This window comes from Scophthalmus maximus, chromosome 2, assembly GCF_022379125.1.
Source record: "Scophthalmus maximus strain ysfricsl-2021 chromosome 2, ASM2237912v1, whole genome shotgun sequence".
NCBI classification, from domain to species: domain Eukaryota; kingdom Metazoa; phylum Chordata; class Actinopteri; order Pleuronectiformes; family Scophthalmidae; genus Scophthalmus; species Scophthalmus maximus.
Genome location: NC_061516.1, coordinates 63,832 through 84,234, shown reverse-complemented (window position 1 = coordinate 84,234; position 20,403 = coordinate 63,832). Strand labels below are relative to the sequence as shown.

The 20,403-nt window shown below is 44.4% G+C and overlaps 1 protein-coding gene across 2 annotated transcripts; it reads left to right on the top strand.

Annotated features, from left to right (window-relative positions):
* Nucleotides 1–2,887: 2,887 nt before the first annotated feature.
* Nucleotides 2,888–18,892, top strand: fxr2 (fragile X mental retardation, autosomal homolog 2). Of its 2 annotated transcripts, none has more exons than XM_035624128.2 (17): nucleotides 2,888–3,633; nucleotides 6,332–6,384; nucleotides 7,372–7,465; nucleotides 8,020–8,091; nucleotides 9,719–9,867; nucleotides 10,082–10,175; nucleotides 10,970–11,086; nucleotides 11,194–11,364; nucleotides 11,459–11,537; nucleotides 11,698–11,807; nucleotides 12,335–12,421; nucleotides 14,389–14,608; nucleotides 14,741–14,920; nucleotides 15,346–15,540; nucleotides 15,740–15,847; nucleotides 16,024–16,112; nucleotides 16,207–18,892. In XM_035624128.2, exons 1-17 carry the CDS (start codon nucleotides 3,583–3,585, stop codon nucleotides 16,315–16,317), a joined length of 1,980 nt encoding a protein of 659 aa, XP_035480021.1. In that variant the 5' UTR covers nucleotides 2,888–3,582; the 3' UTR covers nucleotides 16,318–18,892. The 2 variants fall into 2 exon arrangements, with proteins under 2 accessions (XP_035480021.1, XP_035480020.1); XM_035624127.2 differs by having other exon boundaries at nucleotides 11,698–11,855.
* Nucleotides 18,893–20,403: the final 1,511 nt, after the last annotated feature.

Here is a 20,403-nt window from a genome sequence, read left to right as displayed (position 1 = left end):
TGACTTGTCTGGTCTCACTCCGTTTTACTGCTCGGTGATGGATGCCTGGAGGACTCTCAGTTTCACTAGGCCTCCTGACCCTGAACCTGGTATGTGGCTGTTTGAGGAACCATTATTTTCCAACTGTTTCCTGTCTGCCACTGGTTTCTCTTCAGCCACTTTGAGAAGTTTGCGGAGGCTGGCGTAATGAAGCTGGGCCACCTCACGACTGTGTCAGTGGAGCGGTTGGCAGAAATCACGGGAATCAGGTCAACCAGAGTGTTGTGGAACCTGGTGGAGGAGGTGCTGCAGTCCCTATCGGCTCCTCTCCGGGCTCACGCTCAGAGTCGAGATCTGGCCGACCAGTGGACTGAAGGCCCCAAGTATGTTTTCCCCGGGGTGGAGCGAGCGGAGTGGCCTGCTGCTTTCAATGAAGACGCCAGCGCTGGGAACATTCGGCTCCTGTGGAGGGAAGCAGCTCTACTCCAGCTGCGTCAAGGTCCTGAACCATCGGTCACTTGCAGGAGTCAGAGAGCCGAGGTGGACTGAGGTTTTTGGCTCAGACGTTTTCCCTAAAGGTAGCTGGCGGGTCCTGTGTAAGCCTCCTGTTGAGAAAAGGATGGCTGACATCCAGTGGAGGATTATACATCGAGCATTAGCTACAAACAGATACGGAACTTGCCTGGACCCGAGCACAGGGCTGTCCTTTCTGTTCAGTTTCTGAGACCGTAGAGCATCTGGTGGTGTCTTGTCCTTGATTGGCTGCTCTGTTTGGGCTTGTGAAGGAGTGGGTGGAGGGTCTAGGAGAGTTTTTTTCTTTTCCCCTCTTTTGGTCCCAACTATTCAACAAAGAAAAGGAAAACTCAGGTTTTGATAAATTTCATTTTTGCTAATGCCAAGCTAGCGATATGGAAGACCAGGAAGAACATGATGTTGGGAGCAGGCTGGACCAATGCAGTCAGCTGTCTGAGGGGTTTGGTCGCTGCTCGTCTGAGAATCGAACACTCTTTCTTCAGACTCACCAACAACATGGAGGGTTTCAGGGTTATGTGGGGCGTCAGGCAGGTCCTGTGCTCACTGGGGGAGGACGGCTCTCTCGTGCTGAACATTTAGCAATATTAGCATAAATATAGTGGAAAGAACCAGTTTTTCGTTTTGTATTTCTTTGGTTTTTATTTATTTCTTTTGAAGTTTTTTATTTAAGAATATTCAAAGTTGTTCTATAAATAAAGTTGCATTAAAAGTCAAAGTCTTCTTCTTCCTATTCTTCTTCTTCTTCTTCTTTTTCTCCTTATTCCTTGTAGTGAATAAGATAAACCAAAATTTACCCAATTTCCATTGTGGACCAGCAAAGTATTTCTGTATTCTGATTCTGAGCAGTAGGCAATAAGAACTGGACATAGAAAGGTGCCTTTCACAGCAGTAAGGTAGATATATGTTGTGTTGTATTATAGCATATCTATTCATGGCCAAAATAATTTAGAAGGGGTTTGATAGGGGCCTCAAGTTCATCCACTAGATAGACCTCAATGAAATTTCTTTTACCACCAGAGAGTGCATCATACCTACCATCCAGTATATGGACCGTAAATGGGCTGGATGGTTGACGTGTGGAATTGAGGGATTCCATTTCTGTCTGTTTTCACATAACGACACAAAACCAATGCTTACAATGATATACAATCCTTAGATCGTAGACCTGTGCAGTTGTACACTTTAAGTGATTACCTGGAAGAAAGGCAGCTATAGTTCTTGACCCCGTTTATAATGTAAAGATGGGAAGAGGTGCACTCAAGACCAGCAACAATTTACATCAATATTTTCCAAGTAAACCAGTTTGGGGATCCATGGATGATTGGATGTAGGAGATTCAAAGAAATTGGGTTGAGGTAACATTGCACATATTAATAAGGTAATGAGGTAAACATGATATGATTGAGTGCTGCGCTTAATTTAGACCTGACGGAGCTACAAACACTATATTCACACACACAGAGCAAGTGTCTCATGTTATTATTAGGGATTTGTAGATACGTCTGTGCCCATAAAGGCTCCACTACTCAGGACAGAAAGTGTGTGGAGGGTTGGGGTCTCTTATGTCTGTTTTCATTCTCCTATGCGTCAATACCCTTTCTGGGCTGATATTTACTTCATATGCTCATATTTAACAGCTGGGGTGAGACTTTTTACAAGATTGGTTCGATATATAAAAGCAATGAATTGAGCAGGCCCTGTGTCACATCACCTTCTATCCACATTAAATCTGGGTATCCCACAGCTGTGAATATTCCTGTACTGTGAGCTTTCCCACCGTGACCTCTGGCCTCTCAAGTGGGCTTCTCACAACTGTTTCCTCGTAACAGTCCTTGCCCATATCTGGTCTTCTCTGTGTTGCATTCCTGGTGTTTTGTAACCATACTGTCGCCTTGCTTAATCCACACACTTTTATTCATCTTTACTTATTATTCTACCACAAAAAGGGGCAAGTTCTGTGGATTTTGAAGAGATGTGTTATTAAACGCGAAAGAAATCCAAAATCCAACATATTTTTCCAAGCCTGTTTTAATTTATTTTTCGTAGCATGTGAAATAACTTTTGCTCGGACAAAATGTAAAGTAACTTCACTATAATGCTGTTTACACAATGGCTGCTGGTACTCATTCATCAATGAGTGGGCAAAATAATCTGAAAGCCAGTCAATTTTAGTAACATTATAATTGACAGAGAATAAAACCAATGGATTGTGTTAGGATGCGACTCCCTACATTTTATTGGCCAGCCTCAGGGACCAGCCCTTATTTGCTAAACCAACAAATGAAAGCTACAGCTGATTGTCGAGGCGTTTGACCAATCACGGGCCTGGGTTTCCTAATAGGCGGGTCTTTGGTATTGATGGGTGGGGTGTTCGAGGTCATTCAATCCCACTCTGATTCACTCTATCGGCGTGTGTTTGAGGGGACGGGTAGTTGGAGTAAGGAGTCGCCGGGCGGTAGTGCATCGCAAAACGCTTTTTTGAGGAAGAAAACGCCGCTCTGTATTGCACCACGGGCTGAAGAAACGACCCCCGGTGACGACTTATGTGAAATTGGTCAACGAGACAACTGCGCCACTAACAAACCATCAAACGCAGACGGGGCTATCAATGCTAGCCAGCTAGCATCCCTGAAAACTGACGGGATCAAGGTGTTGATAGCTAGCCTATCCAGCTAATTATCCATCAGCTAGCCTCCTCCTGCCGTAGCATCATTAGCTCGCTTTCCTCCCCCCGCGCACGTCGAGACTTCACCACTGCTCGTGGCGGTGCCGTACAGCTCGCGGGCACCAAATCCCACATCCAGACCAGAAACAGCCAACGGAGCGTCCTAACAGGCTGCTGCTACTGGAGCGTCTGCGTTGCATTACGGTGGACACCATCACACCCATCACCCCAACCCCTTCACCTCTGCCCCTCTCCCTCCACCCGAAACACTGGAAATCCACAAGCGGCCGGATAGCGGCGACGCGCCGGCGAAGCTGGGGGTCGTAACGTTACCGGACTCGCAGGGAGTCGTGACGGCTACCGACAAGCCCAGCCGTGGGGAGCTACCGACGAGTGTGGCGACTATGGACGGACTGGCCGTGGAAGTTCGCGGCTCGAACGGGGCCTTCTACAAGGTAACCCGGTTGCAGTCGCAGTTTTTCCCACTGTCGCAGTTTAAAGTTTTGTTTCAAGAGAAACTGCGAGGTTTCGTTCTCCGGAGCCAGGCCCTCGCTATCCTTTGCTTGGCCAATGCTATTTGAGGTCCGGTCCTGACCAACGGGGATGCTTTTGCGTCCCAGCGGTGTGGCCATTGTGGGGTGGGTAGCTAGCTCCAGCTAGCAGTCAAGCTAAGTGCACTTGTCATCATCAAGTATGGCCTATATTTGATCGTTTTTAGACAATGTCAATGTCACTATAGGCTATACCAGTTGGAACCACATTCCCACAGTTTTTGAAATTACATAACTTATAACACGTTGCTTTGTCTTGAAATGATGGATGCAAACATTTATAACTGGAGCGAGCAGCTAAATCAGGCAGATGCTGTGCAGTTCCTACGCACAAGTATGATTAGAATGCTACATCAAAGCTCACATACTCCATAGTTGTTGTTGTAGCCCGGCCCACCTTCTCGGTTTCTGTTTCATTCCTCTCTTACTTTAAGTAGAAATTACACTTTCCACATCCACTACGCAGACCATGACTTGTGAAGTCTTTGTTGTCGCTGCTGCTGTGTCACAGCTTGTTTACTCGATTTTTGCATCACATGCTTTGCCATCCAGATTTTGATCTCGGTGAACATGGTAGCTTCTGCAACAATTCAGGTTTCATGGGATTTTAACAAAATCCTCTTACTGAAAGTGGTCCCAACCTCAGGTGACACCTTTGTGGTTGGGGAGAAGCAATGAACTATATTCATCCTCTCTTATTTCTAGCTCCAATTCTCTGTGGCCACTCCTGTTTTAATTTATCTTGGTTCAAAGCCATGTGCTCCTCTTCTCTCTTCTTCTTCTTCTCCTTCTCCTTCTCCTTCAACTGGTCAGTCGGCCACATGGTGGCTAAGGGACGAGCCTATATTTACTCCCCTCATGCTGCATCACCTGTCGTTCTGTTTAACAACGGTGACAGTTCAGCTCTGGCATGTTTGAACACTTTCCACTCATCTCTGTGACGTCCACTATCTCACAGCTCTCGTTTTCTGGATGAAATGGACACGTAACTGTGTTAATGACATTCCAAATGTCATTCTCCAGTAGATATTTTGTCCTTGGTGATATCCCCTTTATCCCGTTGTGATTGACACACAGTTTAAAATGATTTTGCACCATGGTGTCACATTAAGTCAGTTATTTTTTCCTTTTCTTTTTAAATATGAATCAGGATCATGTTATGAGCCTGTCAAAGCAACACAGCACCTGAAAGTGGCATTTTGTCCTGTTATAGGTCTGCATTTTTGCAGCAGCAAGCACATGTCAGGCAAACATGTCAGGTTAAATACTCTAACCCTAACCCAAATGAGGACATGCTGTATTACATGGACAAAAATATTTTTGAAAAGAAAAAAAGTCTTAGATCAATTTTGGTGAATACACTGGGTGCTTATTTGGAAAAGATGCAAATATCCCATCCAAACCCTTTTCAGCAGAAGGGAGGGCTGCAATCCCACCTCCCTTGGTCTGAAAACTCCCCGTAACCATATGGACCTGCATGCGACCACTGGCCTGAGGACGAAGTGACGTCATTACGAAGCTGCCAGACCCCTCTCTGCCCCCCATTTTTCCACTAGTCGTGTCATGCTTAGAAAGAGCACCTGCCTTACCTTTGACCTGGTCGTACTAGTTGGAAGCAGCACTTAACATAATGCATGACTTGCACATGCAGCTGTCTCCTAATGTGACCTGTTGTCATTGCCGCCTTCTTTTCCAGAAGTTAGCCAGCTCTGATGCCACTGGGACGCAGGCAATGCAAGTGGCAGATGGTTTATCTAGATACCTTTTTAAAAGCACCTTGGCAGAAGTGAGGATTGATAATAAGAGTTGTAGTGAGAGTGGACTGCTTAGAGGGTGTTAAAACTTCAACGTGCCTACACACACACACTGACACTGATCCAGGTGGAAACCATAGTCACCTCCTCACGTGCGAAGGCAGCACCTTCCCAACAGGTGAATCTGACCCCCCGTTTCAGACCCCCAAGCGTAATTGTAATTGGAAGATACCGCCTGACCTCTCCATCCCATATATAGTAGTGTCACACAGAGAGACGGGCCACATCCACCACTTTCCCCCTGTCTCGTCATTGCATGAGCGCTTGGTTGGTGGGGGGGGGGGGTGTCAAAGTTTATGGCGTGCCGTCATGATGGATAAGCAACACATTTTTTGGGGACGACTCTCTTGTAAGAGTCGTCTCTGGGCTGTCACGTGATCTGTCCATATAAGCGAGGCAGAGTGAGTGCCCACGTTCTCCATACATGTGCCTGCATGAACGTACCGCGTTTCAAACTACTGTCTTCCAATTTACACCCCATAAAAAACCCTTGTGCAATAATTCTGTTTGTTGTTGAATTAGTAGTCTATGTGAGATGGGGGAGAGAGAGAGATTTACACACTGCCTGTGCTGTCAGGAGGAGTCAGTGTTCCTTGTCAGTTTATCCAACACAATTCGCAGCCAGAGAATTGTGTCAGTGATGGGAAGTCATAGCTTCCAAAAAGCCATAGATGCTAATTTTGTCAGCGGCATAGTCACAGTGTTGCAGCCCCTACCCCTCATCACCGTGTCTGTTGTCTTGTGCGTTCATGGAAATAAAAATTCTTTCTCTCTGCTTTTCTTTTTAGGGTTACATCAAAGATGTCCACGAAGACTCGCTCACAATTGTATTTGAAAATAAGTAAGTTTGCTCTCTCTCTCTCTCCACCAACATCTCTCGCATGTCTGCTTTATGTTAAATAGTCTTCACTTGGGGGAACGGGGGTTTAACTGTGGTAATTGAGAGTTGCGAGGCCTACCCCAGGCTGGTGCTTCACCTCGGAATTCAAAATTGTCCTCTTCAGCACCTGTGTTTGGCATGCAGCTGTCCATACACGTCTCTTAACAGTTTTTTCTCCCCCTCCTGCCATCCTGATAGCATGCTTTCGTATTACCCCTAGCCCCCACCACCAGTCCCTCTGGTCCGTCTTTATCTACTTGGCTCAGAGTGTAGATTAGGGTGCCCCTAAAAATAGTGACCCAAGGTATGCAGGATGGTAGGAGTGGCAACATGGTGGCCTATGTCGTTTTGGGGATGGTTTCTTCCCCCCTCCTTCTCCTTTTACTCTCCCCGGGTACATGGAGGCCTTGGAGTAGCCCCTTGTGTAAGACAGTGAATGAATGAATTTGGTCTATAATGATAGTAAAAGGCTCTTCAATGAATATTATGTTGTGAATCCAAAAATCAATCTCAGTTGAGTTTATATTTCAGCACTGAAAAAACATAGTTTTAAATTCCATATGTCTGGAGTTACTATATCAAGTTTCACCCATTTCAAAGTAATTTACTGAACTTAATTGCCCTCTGAGCTATATTCAAGTTCTTACTTAATGTGGAAGGACATCATACAAAGAACATAGTAAGTCACTGTTCAGTAACACTTTCTTCGACTTCCTCGTTAAGATGAATGAGACACTTTTTTATGTTTTTTATTATGTCTGTTAACGTGCACTTCTGCACAGCAGCGAGCGGGTGATGCACCCAAGCCACTGCAATCCCAATATGACATTAGAGACCAGGACTGCCGGATCTAGACCACCTGAACCGTAACCGAATTCAATTTGGATGCGCGTGACTGTCGATAACCTAACAAAATATTTGTGTCCCACCTCTGTCGTCTCGCCACAGCTGGCAGCCAGAGAGACAGTTGCCCTTCAGCGACGTGCGGTTGCCTCCTCCAACCGAGTACCACAAGGAAATTGGTGAAGGAGAGGAGGTTGAGGTGAGTCGTGCTGGCCTCGGACTCAGCCCACACACACCTGAGTTTTCTCTCTAACATCTTGTCTCAAGGCAAGATTGTTATTGGCTAGTACTGACTCAGACATCCATGTGGTGTCTATATTATTACCAGCCCAAAAAGCATGTGGCACAGGATGGTTTGAAAACTGATTCAAATCTTTGAATATTTTTGCATTCCATTGCTTCTTGGTCAGCTGATTAGAACAGGATACTATTATGGTCATGTATAAAATGTTATTGACAGTTGTGAAAATTGATTGAAGTTTTTTTGAATTTTGTCCAATCTGAATAGAATTGAATCTACACAGGCTGTTTACTCAATTCTCATTTTCATTACAATATTCAATAAGTTTGCCTCACATATTATTCATTTTCTCCATATCATGCAGCACTAGATGTTCATACACCACTTATCTGTCTGCTTTAGTAATCACAAGAAGGTGGATATGTGGTATTGAATTCATGTCACTACAAATGGTTTGAAGCAGCATTAATGGGTGTAACAGTTGTAGTCATTCACCGTGTGTATCCTAACAGGTTTACTCCCGGGCCAACGAACAGGAGCCATGTGGCTGGTGGCTGGCGCGGGTCAGAATGATGAAGGGGGAGGTAAGTGGCTGCCAGGAATCAAGGAACATTATCTTTGAAAAAAATAGATAAAAAGTTAGTAGAGGATAGACGCAACAAACTTTTTCTAAAAGATGTTTTATTGAGCATATGTAAAGCAGAAGAATAACCAGGAAAAAAAAACCCACAGCATATGGTGACTTTGGAGGCAATGTGTTTTGCCTGGTGATTTGAAATCATCCTTCCCACCTCTGTTGTCTTTAATTCAAACGCCACAGCATAGAAGAACAACCTGATGCTGCTTTGTCATCTTGGTGTTTAATTACATTTTAAACCACCCTGTCTGTTTTTTTTATCCTGTCTTATTTTCCTAATCTTCAGTGCCCTGGATGCTTTGGTGTGCTGAGGGAACTGCTAGTTCCTGAAGTTTTGCGCATGGGGCTTAATTAACAGTAATAGAAGCTAAATAAAATATCTAACACTTTGAATCAGCGCTCTGTGGATTTCTAGCTGTTTATTAAACTCTGGGTACTGCAGTATGCTGTGTCTATAGTGAATACAGGCCTGTGGTAAGATGAGTACTGCTGGGTAATGGTTCTGTACAGCATGTCCTGATGTGGGCTGACACTACCTTCAAATCATATTTTTATTTGTGCTGCTTCTTCACACTGACTTGTGTCCAAACGGAATCGCTTTGGACTCTGTGAAACAGGCACAGTTTGCTTTGCTTTACGGTATTTTTACAAATTTTCAGATACTTTGAACCCGTACTGGCTCATATACCCCTTTGCCACCAAAGCAGTTCAAGGGCCCGGGTTTATTCTTGAACCAGTTCTTTGCTCTTTGGCAGCCAGGAATAACTGGCTCGAGAGCAGCGACCAACACTTTCCTGTTCAAGAACCAAGAATTGCTTTATGTGGAGACCAACATGCCTAACTAAAACCTCTCTGACTGCCATTTTTAAAATTTTAATTAAATTGCGCCGATGCCAACGTAGGATCACAAAGCCACGAGCAACAGATAGCGTATGCTCGTAATGTGAATCAAAACCCAAACTAGCACGAGGACCTGCCCAGAGTTCTAGGTTCACGTTCGTGGAAAAGGGGGCTATGAGTCACCAGCGCTAGCTGCAGGTTGAATAGTGGGGTCAGTGGGACATGGACCAGACAGCTTTGCGGTGCTCCTGTGCCAGGGGGAGTTGCTGCTGGTGTAGTGCTGTTATTTGGGGGGAATCTGATAAGAGCCTGCAGGAATGTCTAGCATTGACTGATGGCTTTAATACCGTCCTTTGAGCACGGAGTGTGCAGCGTTCATGTCACTGTCTCACTCTTTCATGGTTCCCTTTTGTCTACATTAATTCCTCTGTATCCTACTCCGGCTGGAACACCTCCTTTGTTTCATCTTATGTTTTCTGAAACAGTAAAAAAAAAAGGCAAACATTTTGAGCATTAAGTAAATTTATAAAGATTAAATGCATTGTGATGTTCTGCATAGTACTAAGAATCAACCTGAGAGATTAGGCAGAGTAGACAAATAGATTTTCAATTTGCTAAGCTAATTCCTTATTTTTGTTTGGATTGAATGCTGCAGTTAATGAGCTGTCAGACTGTCTTGTATGATATTTCTGCCTTTATAATTAAAAAAGCGCTATCTCTTGTGCTGTTTGCAGTTCTATGTGATTGAATACGCGGCTTGCGACGCCACATACAACGAGATTGTCACAGCGGAGCGCATCAGGCCCCTCAACCCCAACAGCCCTTCCTCTCGGAACTCCTTTCATAAAGTACCCATCCCTGTCCCGGAAGACCTGAGGGACATGTGAGTGTATTTGCATCGTCACGTTACGGACTCGATATTCCTTCAGTTGTTTTATGAATTTATTGAATTGTGGTGGATGATTTCACGTGTTTCTCTTTACCAAGCCCTCGCATAATCACAAGTTGTCTCAGTGAGCAGTGTTGTTCTAATGTCCTGCCGCTGTCAAATAAATAACGAGGCCCGACTCTCCTGTGGGTTGTTTTCTTATCGGCAGCTGTGCAAATGACAACATCCACAAAGACTTCAGGAAAGCTATTGGAGCCAACTGCATCTTCTATGGTGCCCAAACACACGAACTCATTGTGCTGGTAAGTATTTTGAATGCACACCCGAGCTGGGTCTTACTCCGCGGACACAGTATTGGCCCCATTTGACAGACACAGAAGAGGGGAGAAGTAATGAACATTCCAAGAATGTTTGGTCTGTAGATTTTAATCTAAATCACGTACATTCACTCAGCACTTTGTTTAGAACACCTAACTAATACTGGGTAGTTCCTCCCTTGGCTCTCAAAACAGCCTTGCTACTTTGGCCATAGATTCCACAAGATGTTGGAAATGGTCCTCTGAGATTCTGCTCCATGACGACATGGTTGCATCACGTCACTTCTGCAGATTCACGCTGCCAATCTCCTGTTCCACATCCTAAAGGTGTTCTACTGGATTCAGATCTGGTGACTGGGGGAGGCCAGTGAAGTTCACTGAACTGTTTTGATCGTGACTGAAGTTGGAGACAGCTTTTGCTTGTGTGCTCTCTAGATATTTTCTTTTTTTTCACACCATTCTGACTAAAAGCTCAAGAAAGACTGTTCAGAATTACTCAAACCAGCCCGTCTGGTACCAACAATCATGCCAAGGTCAAACTCACTGAGACCCACATTGTGATGTTTTCGTTATGCATTGCTGCCACACGATTGGCTAAATACATGACCAAAGAAGCGGTACAGGTGTTTCTAATAAAGTGCATAGTGAGTGTATCATACTTTTACCTCCCATGTTATTTTTTTTTTAGACGAATACAAGAAACAAAAAATCCTGAATACTAATGTAAAAATTATGTTTTTGACTTGGAACTTAATCCCTTTTTTGTATCATCTTCACAGTCTACAAATGAAACCACAGTAAAGCGTGCAACTCTTCTGAGTGAAATGCATTTTCGCAGCATCCGTACCAAGCTCATGCTAATGTCCCGCAATGAAGAAGCCACCAAACATTTGGAGGTAAACACACTCTTTTGATACTCGCGAGGGGTTTACCCCTGCACATCCATTTTTGGCTGACTTCACACGATCGCACTCACGCCGACTTTGCATTTCCCCCTTCCCAGACGAGTAAGCAGTTAGCGTCAGCATACCAGGAGGAGGTGAGGGTCAGGGAGGACCTGATGGGCCTCGCCATCGGCTCCCATGGTGCCAATATCCAGCAGGCGAGGAAGGTGCCAGGTGTCACGGCTATCGAGCTGGAGGAGGAAAGCTGCACGTTCAGGATCTACGGAGAGGTGCACTGCCTAATGAGTCTGGGTATCCCCACTCTTGTCCCAGTATACGGAAAGATATAATGTTATATGGTTGAATATTTGTGTTGCGTTACAGACCCCAGAGGCGGTGAAGCAGGCTAGAGAGTATCTTGAGTTCAAAGAAGACTACTTTCAGGTACCCAGGAACCTTGTAGGTGAGTGAGCAACTTAAACATTCCTGAGGGGAGCTCATTTTGTCGGTGACAACATCCCACTTCATCATCACGGCATATTCCTTCTAGATGTGCTTGTGTTTTTTTTGACATTCTTTCTACCATTCCTTTATTTTTCAATTTTTTTCCCTTCCTCTCACAGGCAAAGTCATCGGCAAGAACGGCAAAGTCATCCAGGAGATAGTGGACAAGTCGGGCGTGGTCCGTGTCAGGATCGAAGGAGACAACGACAAAAAGCTTCCCCGGGAGGAGGTAGGCAGGCAGGGGTCTGGCAGGGACGACAATGCCAACAGCAAAGAGGTGAATGGACCGTTTGGCTTGTCTTCCAGTCCCCTTCACCCCTTCAACCCCCTGCCCAAAAAAACAAAAAACTTAACCGCGACAGGGCGTTAACCCACGTGCTTTCTGCTTCGACTCTGTTCCATTCTGCTGCTTCGTCTCGCTTCTTTTGTGTTTTCATTGCTCTCGGTACACAAAGCCCACTGCCACAGCATATGTCAGTTATAGTAGGTTTGGTGTGTGTAAGCACTACGTTTCTGCTGTAGTTCGCTTCATGTGTGTTTGGTTTGTTCTAAGCATACTAATCATTCCAGAAATCAGCGGTCTGTAACTCATCACTTGAATTTTTTTTTTTTCTGGAGTAAGTTTCTTAACTATTTGAGTGGGTGATACATCACCCAGACAATGGGAATCAGTGTTTAAAGTGATGATTCTCTGTTTCTCCTGAAAAAACAACAACGCTCAACTCTTCATCTCTCCCACTCTTTGTGCTTTCCCAGGGCATGGTTCCCTTTGTGTTTGTGGGAACTAAAGAGAACATCAGCAATGCTCAGGCTCTGTTGGAATACCATGTGTCTTACCTCCAGGTAAGTGGACGCACACCGATAGATGGCAGCACCTCTTTCTTACTCTGTTGCTGTCACTCTGCATGTTTACAGCATTTATGTCCTCTGTACACTGCAGCCATTAAAAAAAAGAAATTGAATCAGTATATACAGATACATTCTGCTCAGAATATTTGTTTCTTAGAAACTGAGTTCCATTATGTGACACTTTGGGGTAGGGACATGGTGTCGTTTGGTGGTATGTGCAGGGTCATGTCACACTGGTCACCTGTCTCCCACCCACCCAGCACCACATGAGGAAAGCTGCTGAGAGCACCTCATGTTGCCCTTACCTCATGTGCTTTTATAAATAGCCCCTCTCCCTCTGAGATGGGGTGAGGGGCACACTGGAGTTTAGATTACCAGATATCTGGACCCCTTAGCTTCCAAAAATAACACCCCCACCCCCCTCCCATCCTCCTCTTACCCTGCCTCACTTCCTTCACACCCTCCCATGAGATTCAGCTGTTGTTGGCGGAGGCAGCTGTCACTGTGAAGTGAGACCCCCCCTCCAAATCACCCACCTCTGAAACAGCATAAAAAACTGCTGTCGGTGCTCTGCTGCCACTAGACATAAATGCCCCCCAATCCATAAAGATGGCTTGTGTTGCTCAGATGGAAAATTTGAAATTGTCCCAATTGATAAATGTAGCTTTTATTAATAAAAAACAAACATGATAAACTGATAAGTGGCCTCATCATGGTTGTACTTGGGTTGAGGCCACTGGTTGTTAACACGTGCAATGTCATGGTCTAGTGGATACCCGGAAGCACGATATTGCCCCAGTTAGAGAATTACTTTTTTTTTCCCCCTTTTCAGGAACTGCTTTTCTCCCATGTTCACGGTGTTTTAGACAAATCTTATTCAAAGGGGCTAATCTATCTAATCCATTTGGCATCTGTGAATCAGAGTCTGGGAACATTTGAGCCAGCGAACAGACTCTTAAAGCTCAGTGTCTTGCTCATTTAGTCTCTGTCCAAAAAGACAAATAAGCGATGGGACAGTTGCCATCTCCGCATCAGGATTCAGCACCCTCCTTTAGAAAAATGTAAGACAACCATATAAACATCTTCTCATTTTAAATTTGGCAGTGCTTTGGAAGAAGTGGGAAGAGATTGCAGTGGAGTCATGTTTGTGTTATCAAATGTAGCTGCTTATCCTAACCGTGGCCATATATAAACTATAAACAAAAAAAGTGGGTTGTTCTGTCAAAATAGTCATGTTCAGGGCGTTTTGAGGGCCACAGTCCATCAGGCTGGAGTACTGCCCCTAGTGGTGGAAAGATTGGCTCAAATACAGGTCCAGAAAAACTTCCCAGGCCTCTTTGAGTTTTAAGACTCGGCTTAGCCCCGGATCGACACAACAGAATTTGTATCATTTTACAATTGAAGTCAATTTCCCAAAAATCTGTTGGTAAAAACATTTTTTAACTACTTATAATCATGTTTTAAATCGTCAGGGCAACCCCCCTTTTTTTGGTCCCTCCAAAACAAATGCATGCGTCGTTTAATTTAGACAGTAGCTGGCATGCTTTGTTTGTAGTTAAACCTGATGAAGCCAGTTGGTCAGATTTGTATACAACACTCCTGGCTCATGATATTGTCAGAGTGGAGATAAGATGCTCAGATCTTTTGCTTTTCAGCAAAAGCTGTTGAGGATAAAAATCCATTCTACATGGTAATAGCTGCAACAACACGGTTGGGTTGCGATACATCACTCACTTTAATGGCAGTTCATGTAGATTTCTGATTCTCTGTGCATATTTATTATAATTCTTTTTAGAATTGTTCATCCTAATGACCATCTACCAACCACTTGTGTTGAACAACAGGTGGACATGGAGGTGCAGGGAGGAAGGGGGGTTTTGACAAAACTTTCTTAAAAAAACACGCGCAGAATATCAGGCAAGTGCAAACTTGAGACTAATTTTCCCATCCCTGGTTTTTAGGAGGTGGAGCAGCTGCGCTTGGAGCGTCTTCAGATTGACGAGCAGCTCCGTCAGATCGGGGTGGGGTACCGTGCACCTCCCAGTCGAACCGGGGGCCCAGGGGTTGACCGGGAGAAAGGCTACCAGACGGATGAGAGCAGCAACTCGCTCCACACCTCTCGCACCTATGGGGGCCGCGGCCGAGGACGCAGGGCCTCCAACAGCCAGTACTCTGGATATGGTGAGAATGAAGGAGCTGACACATAACTTTGTCATTCATTTGTTATTTTTAGTTGTTTGTAAGTAATATAGATAATAATTATGTATTTAAAAGGGAATAGCCTTTTACATGATCTGTCTCTGTGAAATGCAGGCACAAACTCTGAACTGTCTAACGCCTCTGAGTCGGAGGATGTCACCGAGCGGGACCAGCGGCCCCGTGGCATAGGCGGAGAGGAGAGAGGCTCCCGACGGGGCGGCAGGGGCAGAGGCTCTAACTCGGGACGAGGCCGTGGAGGGACCGGCCCCAAGCCTTCCAATTCCATCAGCTCCGGTAATTAACGCTCAACTTCAGGACACGCCAAAGACCAATGATCAGAAAGATGTGTCAAAATCTCACCCTCTCAGTGAGTTTTTGAGAACGTATCCAAGGAGTCACGGCAACTGTGTCGTGGCATGTCATGGTATTTAGTGTTTGAATTTAGAATTTTTTAAATCACTGAAAGCAGCCTTATCACACGCCATTTTGTTTATTCTTACTTTTTTTTACAATAACTTCGTAATTTTACAATACTATGATACAATTATTTTAGGAAATTTAGAAGTGAACAACAAGTTTGTGTAAGCCAGGCTTTACACTCAGGATGTTGATATTTGGAGTTTTTTGTAAGGAAAATTTGTATTAAATATATATTTTTTAAAAATGGGAGAATTTTCGGGAAGTGTAGCTGCGATACTAATTTTCTGTGGCCTCTTCAGTGCTGAGGGACCCAGACAGTAACCCATACTCCCTGCTGGAGGGTGAGGGAGAGCTTGCCGAGGCGGACCTCAATGACGGCATGGGAGGAGACCGCCGCAGGCGCTCCCGCCGCCGCCGCAACGACCAGGAGCCTAGCGTAATGGACGCCGCTGCAGAGTCGGACGGCCAGGCCGGACCAAGCGAGAATGGACTGGGTGAGGACTTTTGTGTTTTGTTTTGTGTTATGTAATGGTTGCAGCACATGCTTCTTATAACCCTTAATGTCCATGGTTTGATTTCTCTCCTTCACCATGTTTCTTGTCCGTTTCTTCAACCTTAGCTATGAAACTTTGAAACTCTGAACTGTGACATCATCCGAGAAACTCAACCCATAATTTGTCATTTGGCTTTTAGATGATGAGGCCCGACCTCAGCGCCGCAACCGAAGCCGCCGCCGCCGCAACCGTGGCAACCGCCCAGAGGGAGGTTCAACCAGCCGTGACAGACAGCCCGGTGAGAGTGGTGAGTCACTGTGTTTCACCTTTTGTACATTTTCCTCTTCGGAATCAACGATAAAATCTATATCTTGTGGTATTAATTGCCAAAGTGGTCTTCCTTTAAAGCAATGATAATTTTAATCTGTATGTACAATTCAGCCCTCAGCAATTGTTGCAGCTAACAGATTTCAATGTTTCCAGTGACGGTTGCTGACTACATATCTCGTCCCGAGTCCCAGAGCAGACAGAACTTGCCCCAGAAAGAAAACCACGCTGGCCCTGAGCCCAAGGTACAGACCGAAACACACACACTTTGACCTCAGCCTTAGTTTAATTGACATAAATCAGATTATTGGACCTCTCCCTCTCCGTCTGTACCCACAGGAGAATGGGACCAGCGCCAAGACCGATGAACTGACACCCTCCAAGCGTTCCCCCAGCAAAGGCATGACCTCGGCCAGCGAGACTCTGACCTTGGTCAACGGGGTCTCGTAAAGAGATGCCCCACCCCCTAGCTGCGGGCGAACCCAAGTCTAGAGCAAGACTCCATGGCAAACTCTGTCCCTGCTTGCATTAACTTAAACCTTTAAACAGATGAGTGAAAAAGTACCCGACAAAATACCTGAATTCATACTATGAGAGTGAAAAAGTACAAAAAAACGACAAACGCATCTACTTAAAAACACACGTTAACGGTGTATGCTATCCTATCTATCAGTACGTAGTGCTTATTTAAAAAAACAACAAAAAAAACAACAACAACTAGCTTGCCAAAAAAGAGCTGGTGGACATGACTTGATTTTTAAAAATACCGAAACATGAGAAACAGGATAAGACTTTTTTCTTTTTTTTGAAACAGTTTTCTTTATTTGTGTCCTTTTTTTTTGTTTTGTTCTGTTTTGTTCATTGTTTATCACTGGTTTGGACTTGGCGGTCGCTCTTTCAACCAAAACAGACGCGTCTCTAACAGTGTTAAAGTACAGACAACAGAGATGTGAGCTGTAGCTGAGTGGCGTGCGAGCAAGACAGTCCAATAGCTTATGTGACGCAACGTTTTGCGCACTGAACCTGGAGTGGAGACGGACAGATTGGAATATTGATAGACATTGTGCCTTGAATTTGAAAAAAAAAATAATAATAAAAAAAAAAGAGTTTTTCCATTTAAGTTTGTTTTTTGTTTCCCAAGCGGAAGGAAAAAATGGTTAGTGTTCTTCCAGGTTTTTGTTTTTTTTGGTACCATGAAGAAAACAAACCTGTGAGGGAGGACGAGGGGTAAGGGTGAGGGAGTGGCTGGCCGACGTGAGGAAAAGGAAGTCCGGTGCCAAACATGAAATTCAATGCGCTTTTCCTCATTCCGAGTAGAATGGACAGCGTTGGGGTCAGTGCGTGCGTGCGTATGTGTGCGTTTGTGTGTGCAGGGTTGGGGGGTTTGGCGACCACAAACCTAAACTGGGAAGGGGTGAGGAATCAGAACAGAACATAGCCCTGGGTGGGGTCACATGGTGGGGCATATCTATTTATCAGCAAGGCCTGAGAGAGAGAGAGAGAGAGAGAGAGAGAGAAGGGGAGTGGTCAGGTGGTGTGTCACTTCCTCCTCTCACCTGTTATAGGGCCTTTCGAGGGTCCAGGACGGCACCCGCACAAGACTAGAAAACAGGACGGGCTGACACCAGAAAGACGGTAGGCTTGAACTCTAGATTCAGACTTAAAGAGAACAACACCGTGCCTCTTTCTTTGTGTCGGGGGGGTGGCAGCGGCGGTTCTGCTAGCTTCCAGCCACACGAGTGTCTTGATAAACCACCTCAGCGTGCAGCTCCAGATGCACACGAAGGGTCGACCACCTTTCTGGGATGGGGTGTTGCAGGCGGTTGGAGGGGAGACTGGAGACTGACAACTGTGGGATGGGGAGGAGACGGCTCTTAATGACACGAGAGCCACGTGACACACAGGCCCACATTAACAGACACACACACTCGAGGCGTTACACACCCGGTGCGTTGAAGTGGCCGCCCGCGTGGAACAAAGTAGAGGACTGAAAAGGAAAAGCATTTAAATAAAACGAGGTGTCTTGTCATTGTACCTGGCAGTCTGGCAAACGGAGCAAGAGGGACTCGAAACCTGTGGCTCTCTGCTCATGTTGTTACTGTTGTCTTGGTTACTGCTCTCAAGATCTTTTTCTGTTGCTATTTCCACATCTTTAGAAAAAATGCGAAATAAAAAATTGAAGTGAAATCAACTCGTTCTCTGGGGATGAACTTTGATTTCTCTGTCTTGTGAGTTTGCAGTCTATTTTTCTAACTTGCATGGCCTTTAGTTTAACGAAGTAGTAGGTGGTGCCTGTCCCGTGCATGAGGAGAGAGTGTTATTAATCTGACTTACAAAGCCATTGTTTTCATTCACTAGAATTGCTGCTAATGTACACATTGAATGTCCGACTAAAGTAGAAATTCTACCTTGAAGAGAGAAAGTTTAAGAAAAAAACGAGAAAAAACCCCATACAAAAACATTTCCCCTTGCCCCCCGCTCATCTGCCTGGAACATCCCAGTTTCTATCGGAGGACACGTGTCAGGAAGGGACCCGCCCCCTTTTGCTCACAAGTTATGGAATCTCATTCAGTATTAGATTTAAAAAGGGCAAAATTGTGCATGACAAGCAAGCGTCCACATGACCAAAGGTATTGAGAGACAGATGAATGGGGAATGCGGTTGTTGCTGTCGTCTGAGATGACACATGCTGCTGTTACACATTTCTGCTCACCCGTGCGTTGTGTTTTTAGAGCGTGAACGAGCACTTCGAGTATTTGTACCTTGGTTCAGTCGCATGTGTGTGAGTGGAGGACGAAAAAAAAACCCTTACTGGTATGTCTGTTTGCCTTTATACCTCATTGTGTGAGTACTGTATTCCCTTATGTATCTGTGCCCCTTACGTCCTCTTAAAAGGCTGCTGTGCGCGTGTGTGTGTGCGCGTCTGTGGATGCTGGTTGTACAGTCGACTCCTCACTGTCAGATTTTGTCTCTGGTTTTCTCACTCATGTTCTGATGGCAATAAAGGACTTTTCATTGTTTGGTATACACTTTTTCTAAATTTTTTTTATTTCTAATGTACGCTCCAGACTCTTGACACAGCAGCAACAAATGTCATATGACATCTTTGCAGCATCAATGTAACTTAAGCACTAACTTTATACATAAATATCACAGCAGCAATTCAAGGTATTCAAAATGACTTATTGCATTGCCACAAAAACAAATAAAATATAACTGTCACTACAGTGATACATTTGTAATCCTAATTTTGTATAGAACTGTTAGTTAGGGCCAGCTATTTTTATAATTTAGTTGATTTTTGCCTCATCTAAATTAATGTCAAAATATAGATTAGGATAGGAAAGAAGTTTATTGTCTGACAAAGTGGAAAATTGTCTTTGGCTGGGACAGAATCACAGAAACAAGCATACTGTAATAAAAACAATGAGCAGTTAATAAAACGGGCACGTACACAGGGTTGTTTTGCAGATAGAGTTCTTTTCATCTGTGGATCAGGTGTCACTTGGAGTTAAGATTACTTATGGATCTTTGAATGGAGGACTTTTAAAAAACAGTTTTAGTTGCCAGAGGGACACTATAGCGCCTCCCGGAGCTCAAATGCTCACACTGGCTGATGGGAGAATTCTACCTATGATATGGGTCTCGGGCACTTAACTTAAGTTGAGGGGTTCAGCAGGGTATTTACAGGACCATGGTTGTTGTTTCATGGAATACGCTGAAGAAGATGCATCATTTCCTCTTTAATGAATGTATCGTCATGTAAGTGGTGGACTTGATGTTTTATTTTTTAAATTTTTTTAATGAAATTGGTTTTTAATTTCACACAAAACCTAACATAGAAAAACGAAGCACATATATAAAATACAAGGAGAATGATAGAAAGGCAGTAGTGAGGGAGACCACTTGAGGCCTGCATATGCTGAAGCTCCATGGGTTTTATGGCTTTGATATATATATTAAAAGGTATATTGTATTAAAAGGTACATATATACCTTTTAATATAGTCTATTATACATACATATTATATATTACACCTGGGCAAAGTCACTGTTAGAGAATACAGTACAAGAATGCCACAAAATACTGGGGATAATCTCAGGAAATTCTGCTACAGTGCATGAGTAACCTGACACTTAGAGGTTTGAAAGTTGTTTTATATATTGTAAATATCTAAAGGGGACAGATACTTACACTATAGCTTTGTTTGTGTTTGTCTTCATTAAGATTAGTTCACTTGCCACAAATCATGTAAAAACCTGCTGTGATAGTTTACTTCTTCAGTTCCACAAAATGATTCTGGTTTAAATCATATTCATGATGCTTACTTTGTTTTTCATGGAACGCTACAGGGAAGTTGGGAAATAATTTAGGCTCATAACTGTTCCTGAATAATTTCAGATGATGCTGCATCCCATCATCCACATGGTCACCTCTGTGGCCTCACTTCTATCAGCCTGTGTCTCCCTCTGCTGGAAACTTACCGTCATAGTCAGAGCCACTCGACTTGGTGGTCAACTCTTCTGTAAAATGGCA